This window comes from Lycium ferocissimum, chromosome 10 (genome assembly GCF_029784015.1).
Source record: "Lycium ferocissimum isolate CSIRO_LF1 chromosome 10, AGI_CSIRO_Lferr_CH_V1, whole genome shotgun sequence".
Lineage (NCBI taxonomy): Eukaryota > Viridiplantae > Streptophyta > Magnoliopsida > Solanales > Solanaceae > Lycium > Lycium ferocissimum.
The window spans coordinates 40,344,360-40,357,291 of record NC_081351.1 but is presented as its reverse complement, the minus strand read 5'-3'; the positions used below and the strand labels follow the sequence as shown (position 1 = coordinate 40,357,291).

At 37.6% G+C, this 12,932-nt stretch overlaps 2 protein-coding genes across 2 annotated transcripts; both read right to left on the bottom strand.

Moving 5' to 3' along the window:
- Positions 1–532: 532 nt before the first annotated feature.
- Positions 533–8,304, bottom strand: LOC132033844 (protein YIP4b-like). The gene is given in 4 exon segments (XM_059423959.1): positions 533–1,046; positions 1,432–1,506; positions 7,790–8,013; positions 8,016–8,304. Coding segments are annotated over 4 exon segments (822 nt in total). The 5' UTR covers positions 8,278–8,304; the 3' UTR covers positions 533–785.
- A 3,392-nt stretch (positions 8,305–11,696) lies between these two features.
- Positions 11,697–12,363, bottom strand: LOC132034899 (protein YIP4b-like). Its single transcript, XM_059425236.1, has 2 exons — positions 12,308–12,363; positions 11,697–12,265 (listed from the first exon to the last, which is right to left on the bottom strand). Exon 2 carries the CDS (start codon positions 12,213–12,215, stop codon positions 11,697–11,699), a length of 519 nt encoding a protein of 172 aa, XP_059281219.1. The 5' UTR covers positions 12,216–12,265; positions 12,308–12,363.
- Between the last annotated feature and the right edge of the window lie 569 nt (positions 12,364–12,932).

The window sequence follows — 12,932 nt, the reverse complement described above, 5'->3', positions numbered from 1 at the left end:
TGCTAGTGGGAGAAAAAGGGAAAGGGAGGGGTTTTTGACACCCACCTTTTAAATGTATCCCAGTGGGAATGAGTATCCACCTTGGACACTCCTAACCCAAAAAAAGGTATATGTGAATCATTTAGGCAATGCTAAGGGTATTTTATGCCGATGGTATACCGGAGGATAAAATCTATGTTTTCACATGGTGGGGGTGGGGGGCAAATTTGAGCCTTTTCCCTTCCAAAAAAGATCAAAAAAAAAAAAAAAAAAAAGGATATATAGACATCGTTCTGCTGCAGGCCTGCACCTTTTGATTCGAGGAAGTGTTGCAACTATAAATACTGGTTTATGATTCTCTCGACTTCGTTGTTGCCCTTCCATTATTAAATGAAAAAAGTAGAAAAGCTTTCCTTGACATCTTTAATCAAATGACTGCCCGGAGACGATCAACCAAAAAGAAGTTGACACATTGCACTAACGAGTAATGGCACCAGCACATGATCATAGTGCTCAGAGCGATTCACATCATGAAATAAAGAGACCATCAATGCATCTTTATGTCGAGGCATACCATTAAAAGATCTCTTTTACAGTGAAGTCAGTCTTTCATTCTTACATAACACCAGCCATAACTAGATTTATATAACATCATCCACACAGTAGTACAAAATGTGAGATCAGAGGTAGAACCAAAACTATCAATAAAACTTCGTATGGCAATCAAAAAGTCCACAACATTATATGCCTACTTCAATGTGCGTTTACCGGCTTCATACATTTTCATATGACAGGCATGACTGACATCAATCAATGGCAATAATGAGAAAACCAACGGATACATACATGAGTACCACAGGATACAAGGCAAGAGCTTTCCTCCTAGGGTTAACAGCTGTACTCATGAAGGGGTATGCAGCCCAAGAGCTCCAAGCTAGTGCAACACATACCACAATGACCTTCAATATCACATTGTCCTTTAGCATGCAAATAAAGGCGCCAACATCAAGTGGGAATAGACAGTAACCCAGCAGACTGAGGCTTTGGAAGAAGATTATGTGACCGCCCTGCAGGTCAAAATCATTAATCCATCTGAAGTAGCAACATCATTTACATAAATTCCGTGACTCAATAACCTTTAGAACTGCAAAAAGGAAAACTGCTAGTTCCTAGTTACACAAGACTACTAACTGGGTTCCTTGCATCACAGGTACCGCTAGAATGGTTTTCCTTTTCTGGAGAAGTGCTTATAGACTGTTCCTTGGGCATATATGCACTAATTAGCTGTCCTTTCCCTTATCCATTCAATATCTCATATCTCTTCGTATATTTATCATGTGTCTACTAACTGCTTAAAGTCATAAACATACCCATCTTTAGGGTATTTTTAGCCTTTTGTTACTCATTTTACCCTTATTCTGTTAGAGTGATAAGTTGAGAAAGTGTCATTACCAGTAACAAGACATTTAGTGTCAGAATGACAGCACCGGCAGCCAGCAGAGCAAATGCAACAGCAAAAACCTCAGACTGCAAGAAAATTTAAGGAAATAAGAAAGAAAAATGAACCAATTAGTCAGGAGTCCACCTGTATTAAATGTGAGTCTGCAAATCGTCTATATACCACAGGCAACTACATGAAGTATAAAAGAACTTGAAAAATAGAGCGTCTGCTCATGAACAAGACAACATGTCACGTCTGGGCAAGATTCAGGCTGACCCAAGTTTCAACAGTCCACAAAATGACTGAGCTTATTTATCTCCATTTAATGTGTCTGCAGATAACTAAAGTATACAACCTCTTCATGGTTTATCCTTGGAAAGTCAGATATAAGAGAAATTGTAACAGCAGAAAGAAAAAGGCAAAAACAACTGAAGGTTCGTTTAGACATGAATAAGAATTGTCCAGACTGGGAGGCGCAAAAATTGCGCGATTTTGTGTTTAGGATTCGAAGATTTCTCCCTGATAAGCCCACCCTAAAGTGCAGATTTCTCTTTAGCCGGTAGGGCCTCTATCCAAATAAATCTTGCCAGTTAATGAACCAGAAAAATTCAAGATACTTTCTATTCCTTTTTTTCTTCTTTTGACAATTAGTTCCAGGTTCTCTTCCACATAATAAAAGAGTTCTTACTGAACTATGTGGTCCGAAGGCAACCTTTGGTGTTCCTACTGTAAGACTATCAATGTTTAAGCATTCTAGACTTTTAAGACTAGTAAATAGATCAGCTGGCCCATCAAACGCTTAACAATGTCGAAATGGATAACCAAGCTAGTGGTTTGAATGCACAAAAAGAGAGCCCAATTGAATTAGCTGGAGAAAAGACGCTTTCAGAACCAAGCTCATGTGTTTAAAACCAAAATGAACTAAGTTTTAAGCCATATTATCATATGGAGACTTAGACAGGGACTGCACATCACAGTTGGAGATCACTTTGCAAGGATGAGAACCTGAAGGTTTTAGGAAAGCAAAAAAACACAGTAGTCCAGGGTCTTGTAACAACTATACTTGTTTTGTGATTGCTTGAAGCGACGAGAGAAAAAAAAATAAGAAGCCCATACTCTTGATTGGAGTTGCTCCAAAAGTAACTAACAGCAGCTTCCCAACAGAGAGTAAAACTAAGTAGAGTTATATGCCCTCAAAACATTACTGTCACTGATTTCTTCAGGAGTTTAATTGATTAAGAGAATTTTGATGATTTTTCACATGTACTCAAAAGATTGTAATGAGTTCCTTGATTCAAGTTTTTACCTACGTGAAATATGCACTGATGTCTTTCTGGTTGGCTAAGTGAATCTCCCTGCAAGTTTTGGTTTTGAAAAACCAAGTTTTGGATCCTTAAATATATTTCGGTGTCAACATCTAGAAGCAGGTTTTCTCTCTCAGGCACTTTTTTTGATGTCTGTCAAGTTCAGTGGGTTGTTGGCCATGGAAAATGATTTGGAAAGCGAAGATACCTCTGAAAGTAGCTCGCTTCTCTTGGTTGGTCGCCAAAGAAGCAGTATTGACACAGGAGAAACTGAGAAGTGAGAAGAATGGGTTTTGATCTATGTTCTAGATGTTATTTATGTGGGGAATAATCAGAGACAGCCAACCATCTCTTTTTACATTGCAAATGGACATACCAAATCTGGAAGATCTTCGTTAACCTGAGGGGAATCAGATGGGTGATGCCAGGTAATACAAAAGGGGGGCCCTTGCAGTTGGGACAGAGAATGTCTTTTCTCAAATCAGAAGGAGAGATGGGAGGTGTCCCTGCATGTATATGGTGGACTGTATGGAAAGAGAGAAATCAGAGATGCTTTGAAGATAAACATAGTGACATACAGAAGCTGAAGATGAATTGTTTAGCTCTCTACTATTTTTGGTGTAAGCAGGAATGTCCAGTTGAAATAGACATCTTTGATGTTTTGGATAATATGTAACTAGCAATATAAGAAGGCGCTTTTTGGCTATAATCTGTAATAGTTTGGTTGGGGGACTATACTTTTATGGTATAGTATACCTGTGGATATATAGAATGTTAACATTGTCAAAAAAAAAAAAAAAAACCAAGTTTTGGAAGTCTATAAGGTATCCATGACGCTTGAGTTCCATCATCTATATACTAGCTTTAACAGTTTTGCTTATAAGAGGAATATCGATTCTAGAACTAGATGTTTGTTATTTGCACCCTTGCGAGACTTTGGTGTATATTCCATTCCCCTTCCCTTGTTGCATATTCTCTTCCACTACTTCTGCTTCTAAAAGTTTAACTATTAAATATCTGATTTCTCTGCTTTTTCTCTTTTAAACAAGCTATCCAAAGGCCACAACAGGTCTTGTAACTTCTCCTCTGTGACCATTTGTTATTGGGTGACCATCTGTTTCTACTCCCAGTTATTTAATCGTCTACCATACGATGAGATGTCAAAGCCGCATTAGAGTGGTACAAGGGCTTGTCGCAAACTCAAGGCAAGGTGGAGTTCAGTGCACAACGTAAACAGACAACATTTATGCCCCGTTCAATTTGTGTTATCATATTAGCTAACCAAGCAACTAATCAAGACATCCTATCAAGTTCATGGGACATGACCACAAAAAGACATCAGATTTTGAACTAGTTTAAGTTAATAAATAGAAAAAAGATTTACCGACCCTTCTTCCTGAGACCATTAACATGAGTACAGTGTTATCTATAAAGGCAAATAGAAAGCAAGGGTAGAAGTTTAAAAATTAGGCAGTTCCAAGGAGTTTTTACTTGGGCAGGACTTAGAAGATGAAACAGCCAGAAATCAAATTCCTGAAAATTCAGGGAGAAAGAAGAGCCACCTTGAAAGACACCCAGCAATGGAACAAAAGAGAATTGGAACTTGAGAGGGACACAAACACCAAAAAAAAAAGTTGCAGGCTATGCATAAACAACCACACCTCAATTCCAAATTAGTTGGAGTTGGCTATATGAATCCTTTGTATCCAGTCCCCTTTATTCATTCTCATTTCATTCCAACACCATATAAAAAACAAGGAACAAAAATGGAAATGCAAAGAAACTGTCACTTTAGTTGATTCTATGTATGATCCTGTTTGAAATAGTTTAGATAAATAGGTGACTAAAGCTTGCACATGAACTCGTGTAGATTGATTCTCTCTCTCTCTCTCTCTCTCTCTCTCTCTGTGGACGGAAAAGGTAAAGAAACTCTTGAATAACATTCTATTTTTTAAAAATTGCTCACAAGATACATAAACTAGTTTTTCCATATAATTAGACCTAGATGGAGGGAGGAGCATATTACTTAATCCACTTCTACGCTAAAGATGTAATAACTAATCTCCACATCTTGCCCCGGAGATTCGGTCTAGTGGTAAAAACACAGCTTGTGATGTGTGGATTAGGCACATGTCAAAGGTTAGAACTCTACTTCATACAAAAGCCTGCTATTTTAGTGGAGAACGGCTGAAGGGTGGACCCATTATCCACCGAGTTTCAAACCGTGGCACTCAGGAATTTTTCGGTTATAAAAGGAAAAAATAGGTTCTACATCTTTATCATAACCTTGAGTATAATATGTCCAACTCCAAGTCAAATCTTTAACCCGAAGAGTAACACCATACCAACATATCTTACTTAACTAAGTTTAACTTTTGTGTTAAACCCAAAAAACTTTTTATATGAGAAAAAGGGCCCAAAAAATCTCTAGACCTTAGATGAAAGAGAGATACAGCAAAATCAACATAATAGGTCGCTATCCGAACTATAGATCCAGGCACACCAACACTATTTTCATATGCTTCCTTCTTTATTTTGGATCATAGAATCAGTAATTTTATAAATTTGAAAGGAATCAATCAAGGAGACGCAAAGCTGTAGGGACTCATTTCTCTCTAGAGCTAACAATGTCAAACGATGTCTTTACTACTACATTTCTTATCAGGTTTGTGATAGCGGCAGGCTTCTGGCAGGAGATATAATATAAGGAAGTTAGTTTTTTTTTTTTTTTAAAAAAAACCTGGTAACTTTGTATTCCTCAGAATTAAGGGTATGCTGGCCACCTCCAAAAATTTACACTTTACTGAAAGAGAAATACTTACAATAATCCTAAAAAGTCCACTAACTGAACTTCCTCTTCCACATATTGTTCTTTACACCAAAAACTTAATGAAGTAATGACCTTCCATTGGATCTTCTGCAATGAACTTTCTCTGCCTTTAAAAATTCTGTCATTTCTTTCCTTCCAAATGTTCCACCAGATGCAGGCAGGAACTGTTTTCCACCAAATCTTCTGACTCTTGCTCCCTCCCCTTCTTATCCAACAACTTAGAAGGTCTGCAGTGTGTTCAGGCATAGTCCAGTTCACCTTATCCAAGTTAATGAACAATGCCCAGACTTGTGCTGTAACTTTACAGTGAAGGAAAAGGTGATTGTTTGTCTCTAGGGAAGTTGTGTTATACCGTCATAATTTGTGGTTAACAATTTTGATGGTCGATAAGGAAACATTTCACAGATTCCTTTGAGGTTGATAATGGGTCTGTGCTCGTGCAGGCAGCTCATATCCGAAAAATGACTTTGCCCGTGCATTTGGCAGCTTTTTCTTCCTTTGAAAAGTAATGTGAGTTATTTTATTGATGTAAATCCTGCATTAAGAGAATGCAAGGAAGGTGTACATCCAAAAAGAGGAGCCTTACAATGTATGTAAGGCATTAAGGAAGTCAACTAAGGCCTCCGTGCATTTCCTAAGCTTATTAAACAGGAATTAGCAAACACGCTAGTCTGTAATAAATAACAGTTATTTTTGGCTGAGATCCTCTTATTAGATTTCTATTTGACACGACTAATAATTCTCTCTCATGAATTCCTCTAGAAGAATACAAAGAACAGAAAGGGCATCACATAGGCCTCAGTTTTCCCTGGCTAGCTCTACTGCGAAAAAAAAAATGAAGAGACAGCTGGCACTCATTTATTCAATGTGAGTGGAGTTATTGTCAAGGTGATGCACAGAAGTGTTAAAGAACTTCTGTTGATGTGGCATTTTAGATATGGAGGCAGACTTCGGATATTTAGCAATGCCGTAGGGGTGGGGCTAGTCAAATTTAGCTACTTCCTACATTCACAACTCTTTTGTTTGGTGGTATGGAAGTTTTTGACTGACCATTTTGATCAATGCAAGGTTTTTATCAAGCATTTTTTTTTTTTTTGCAAAATGGATGACACTTTCCCTTTTGTTCTTCTGGCAATTGTAATCTTCAAAGCATTATATTTCATCCCTCCAAGACTTGATCTCGTTTGAATCTAAAAGGTACTGGTGAGTAAATTGCATACATTATACATCCAAAATATAAGAATGCACGCGTTTTGGCTGTCACCAAAAAAAAAAAAAAAAAAAAATCTAGAGCACATCCAATACACATGACAAAGCCAAATATCATGCTTTTACTTGCACAAAGCCTCGTAAAGAAATTCATAGCACTTAAATTTGCTTCTAGACTATACAACACATACTTGAAGAACACCAAAATAAAAACAACAAAAGAAAGACGGAAACAAAATAGAAAAGAAGTACTACAAAATATTGAGAATCGGAAGATAGTAATGCAAATGGAGAAAATATCTGCCAGTGATCCTCCTCTATATTTCTTTCACAAGGAGGAAACAACATATATTTACCTACATGTCTGTGCAAATTTACTAAGGCTTCCATTTTACTTTAAACAACTTTAATGGAATGTTTCCACAGAAATGCTCAACCGAAGTACAAGACAACTGTACTGCAAATAAATAAAGGAGAAAAGCCTATACATCAACTCAATAAGAACTAATACTCCTTTTAACTGGCAGTAATGGAACCTATTAAAATTTTGCTCCCCTCCTTGGTGAGGGTTCAATTCCCCTTGGGCACATACAATCAGGCTTTTTTTTAAAAAAAAATGAAAGAGTTCAGAACCCATAAACTTCAAATTCGGATCCACCTCCAAAAGAAATTACACACATTATACAACAACAACAACAACATACTCCAGTGTAATCCCCCACAAGTGGGGTCTGGGCACATTATATATCAAAACTACAAAAACAACGTATGTACACACATCACAATCACAAAGAGAAATGCATCAAAAAATTTACACAATTGAGTACCTTGTAGCACAACACACAAGTACATTAGATTCAACCGAGAGTTTGATCACTAAAATGGAAAATTATGAAATGATAACAACAACAACAACATATCCAGTGTAATCCAACAAAGTGGGGTCTGGAGAGGCTGTTTGCGAAAGATCCTCAGCTCGAGTAAAAGAAAATTACAAAATGATGGGTCATAAAATAGAGAATGTACCTTCTTAACAGAGGCAGACCATGACAAAGTGAGACCAAGGAAAACAATGAAGAAGAAAGGACCCCAAAGATCCCAATCCCTAAGCGCTTTGCCAGGATCTTCTCTATAAGGATTAGGAAACACCACCAGCTTCAAATTACTCACAATTCTAGACAGATCTCTTTTCACCGTATCCCAAACAGGTTCCGTAAGTGTATTCGGTGGAGATCCGGAACCCAGTGGCAGCTATATTAGGCTGTCCCCCCTGATGAAGGTAGCGGGGGTGCTGGAACGGAAGGGACGACAGGTGTCGGTTTGTGATTGGTGGTTGAGGGGGGAGGGAGATTGGAGGGCATGAAAGGAGATGAGGAAACAGGGATACGAGGAGGAGAAGGAGGGCGCGCTGGAAGGACAGCAGAAGAAGGGTGGGGGGAATAAATGAGGTTTTCAATTTCATCAATGTCTGATTGGGAGGTTGAGTTTAGAGGTATTGTGTCTCCCTGTGACATTTTTGACTCCAGATTTGCTGATCGGAGATGGGGGACAGCGCGGTTGAGGTGTAAAATGTTGCAAGGAAACGTATGTGTAGTCGTGTATACTTCGCCAATATTGTTTTGCACGGTTTGTCCTTCAAAAGGCACTAGTCTAACTTTTAATTGTGGTTTTTAATTGTTTTTCCTCAGCAGCTTATTTAATTAAAAATATCCAGCTATTTTTGTTTTACATTCTTTATCTTCGGATACTGAATTTTTGCCTCTGCAGAAGTTAAATTATGCGGCATAAGTTGTGTAGTATTTTTCAGATTATGTTGAGTGTTGAAACTTTTATCTTTCAGGCATAAATTGTGTGGGATGTGATGATACATATGCCGAAACTAAACGCTAACTATGCCGGCCAAAATTTAGTTTATAACGCGCCAAAAGTGTTAAAGGACAAAAATTTAAGACCACAAATATTGTTTTTTTTTGGGGGGGAATTAAAGATCACCCTGAAATAGGGGCATTTGTGTGAATAACCCTACGCGAAGTGTGTATTGTGCTGTATGCTTAATCGTTTATACTTCTGAATTGGGCTCTGTTATGTTTAATTTAGAAAAGGGCCAAAACTATCCTGATCTAATGAATTTAGTACTAAAATATCCTCCATCTACCTATTGAGTCAAAAATACCCCCGTCATTTTCCTTTGGCCCAAATAGATGCCTTAAAAAATAAAAACTAATGGACAACTTAAATAAATGACAAAAGGGCTAAAAGTGCCCTCATCCACTGGATTTGGTTTTAAAATGTCCTCCGGTAACTCATATCATATTAAATTATCATCTATTCACTAAAATAAGCACTTTTGGCTTCACAAATAACTTGACCAAAACAGACTAGCAATCTTAAAGAGTTTAATGTGTAAAGTTAAAACACTTGATATTGTATTACTTGTTCAGGAAATGGATGAGTGAAAATTTCTTTGCAATTGAACAGAAAGCATAAGTGATTTTCTTTACCAAACTAATAATTTGATTAATCAATTTTAATGTTCAAAATAAATAATTAAATCATATACATTCGTATTAAAAAGTTGTTTAGACTGGGTGAGCTGGTTTCTTTTACTCTTTTTGTTTTCCCTTTTTTAAGTATAATTTGGAGTGAAGTTGTATTAATAGCATGTATTGGGAAAAATTCGTAGAATCCAAGTGGACATATTGAATGGTGACACGCGGCATTAATGACATATAGGATTCGAGTCAACATGCGCAAGGTTCCAAGGATATTTTTGTGTAGCCTCAGAGGAATGTCACAACATCTTCCATCTATAGACTAAGCTCAAAGAGGATCTGGGAAACTGTTCAATTATACTTTATTTAATACAAGGTCTTGTAACAACTATACTTGTTTTGTGATTGCTTGAAACGACGAGAGAAAAAAAATAAAATAAGAAGCCCATACTCTTGATTGGAGTTGCTCCAAAAGTAACTAACAGCAGCTTCCCAACAGAGTAGTAAAACTAAGTAGAGTTATATGCCCTCAAAACATTACTGTCACTGATTTCTTCAGGAGTTTAATTGATTAAGAGAATTTTGATGATTTTCACATGTACTCAAAAGATTGTAATGAGTTCCTTGATTCAAGTTTTTACCTAAGTGAAATATGCACTGATGTCTTTCTGGTTGGCTAAGTGAATCTTCCTGCAAGTTTTGGTTTTGAAAACCAAGTTTTGGATCCAAATATATTTGTGTCAACATCTAGAAGCAGGTTTTCTCTCTCAGGCACTTTTTTGAGGTCTGTCAAGTTCAGTGGGTTGTTGGCCATGGAAAATGATTTGGAAAGCGAAGATACCTCTGAAAGTAGCTTGCTTCTCTTGGTTGGTCGCCAAAGAAGCAGTATTGACACAGGAGAAACTGAGAAGAATGGGTTTTGATCTATGTTCTAGATGTTATTTATGTGGGGAATAATCAGAGACAGCCAACCATCTCTTTTTACATTGCAAATGGACATACCAAATCTGGAAGATCTTCATTAACCTGAGGGGAATCAGATGGGTGATGCCAGGTAATACAAAGGGGGCCCTTAGCAGTTGGGACAGAGAAGGTCTTTTCTCAAATCAGAAGGAGAGATGGAGGTTGTCCCTGCATGTATATGGTGGACTGTATGGAAAGAGAGAAATCAGAGATGCTTTGAAGATAAACATAGTGACATACAGAAGCTGAAGATGAATTGTTTAGCTCTCTACTATTTTTGGTGTAAGCAGGAATGTCTAGTTGAAATAGACATCTTTGATGTTTTGGATAATATGTAACTAGCAATATAAGAAAGCGCTTTTCGGCTATAATCTGTAATAGTTTGGTTGGGGGACTATACTTTTATGGTATAGTATACCTGTGGATATATAGAATGTTAACATTGTCAAAAAAAAAAAAAAAAAAACAAGTTTTGGAAGTCTATAAGGTATCCATGACGCTTGAGTTCCATCATATATATACTAGCTTTAACAGTTTTGCTTATAAGAGGAATATCGATTCTAGAACCAGATGTTTGTTATTTGCACCCTTGCGAGACTTTGGTGTATATTCCATTCCCCTTCCCTTGTTGCATATTCTCTTCCACTACTTCTGCTTCTAAAAGTTTAACTATTAAATATCTGATTTCTCTGCTTTTTCTCTTTTAAACAAAGCTATCCAAAGGCCACAACAGGTCTTGTAACTTCTCCTCTGTGACCATCTGTTATTGGGTGACGATCTGTTTCTACTCCCAGTTATTTAATCGTCCACCATACGATGAGATGTCAAAGCTGCATTAGAGTGGTACAAGGGCTTGTCGCAAACTCAAGGCAAGGTGGAGTTCAGTGCACAACGTAAACAGACAACCATTTATGCCCGTTCAATTTGTGTTATCATATTAGCTAACCAAGCAACTATAATCAAGACATCCTATCAAGTTCATGGGACGTGACCACAAAAAGACATCAGATTTTGAAATAGTTTAAATTTTGCTCCCCTCCTTGGTGAGGGTTCAATTCCCCTTGGGCACATACAATCAGGCCTTTTTTTTTTAATTTGAAAGAGTTCAGAACCCATAAACTTCAAATTCTGGATCCACCTCCACAGTAAATTAGAATTTCACACATTATACAACAACAACAACAACATACCCAGTGTAATCCCACAAGTGGGGTCTGGGCACACATTATATATCAAAACTACAAAAACAACGTATGTACACAATCACAATCACAAAGAGAAATGCATCAAAAAATTTACACAATTGAGTACCTTGTACCACAACACACAAGTACATTAGATTCAACCGAGAGTTTGATCACTAAAATGGAAAATTATGAAACGATAACAACAACAACAACATATCCAGTGTAATCCAACTCTCTCTCTCTCTCTGAGAGGCTGTTTAAGTAAAGATCCTCAGCTCGAGTAAAAGAAAATTACAAAAATGATGGGTCATAAAATAGAGAATGTTTTTCCTTCTTAACAGAGGCAGACCATGACAAAGTGAGACCAAGGAAAACAATGAAGAAGAAAGGACCCCAAAGATCCCAATCCCTAAGCGCTTTGCCAGGATCTTCTCTATAAGGATTAGGAAACACCACCAGCTTCAAATTACTCACAATTCTAGACAGATCTCTTTTCACCGTATCCCAAACAGGTTCCGTAAGTGTATTCGGTGGAGATCCGAACCCAGTGGCAGCTATATTAGGCTGTCCCCCTGATGAAGGTAGCGGCGGGGGTGCTGGAACGGAAGGGACGACAGGTGTCGGTTTGTGATTGGTGGTTGAGGGGGGAGGGAGATTGGAGGGCATGAAAGGAGATGAGGAAACAGGGATACGAGGAGGAGAAGGAGGGCGTGCTGGAAGGACAGGGTCGGGGGAATAAATGAGGTTTTCGATTTCATCAATGTCTGATTGGGAGGTTGAGTTTAGAGGTATTGTGTCTCCCTGTGACATTTTTGACTCCAGATTTGCTGATCGGAGATGGGGGACAGCGCGGGTTGGGTGTCTGTTGAGGTGTAAAATGTTGGAAGGAAATGTATGTGTAGTCGTCTATACTTCGCCAATATTGTTTTGCACGGTTTGTCCTTCAAAAGTCACTAGTCTAACTTTTAATTGTGGTTTTTAATTGTTTTTCCTCAGCAGCTTATTTAATTAAAAATATCCAGCTATTTTTGTTTTACATTCTTTATCTTCGGATACTGAATTTTTGCCAGATGCAGGCAGGAACTGTTTTCCAAATTACGCGATGTGCTCCCTCCCCTTTTATCCAACATGTTGAGTGTTGAAACTTTTATCTTTGTCTAGTTCACCTTATCCAATGTTATGATACATATGCCCAACTAAACGCTAACTTTACAGTGAAGGAAAATTTAGTTTATAACGCTAAAAGTTGTGTTATGACAAAATTTAAGACCACAAATATTGGTTGGGCGGGGGATTAAAGATCACCCCTCAAATGGGCATTTGTGTGAATAACCCATACGCGAAGTGCGTATTGCCCGTATGCTTAATTGTTTATACTTTGAATCGGGCTTTTATATGTTTAATTTGAAAGAGAAACTACGTATATATACATTAGGAGCCTTATAAATATTTACGAAACGTAACGATAGCTTTCTTATTTACAAAACATAACGATATATTACAAAACACGCTAGTTTTCATATATTT

What these genes read in the sequence shown, in the direction of transcription:
- LOC132034899 (XM_059425236.1), bottom strand. Translation starts at nt 12,215, where the DNA reads ATGTCACAGGGAGACACAATACCTCTAAACTCAACCTCCCAATCAGAC.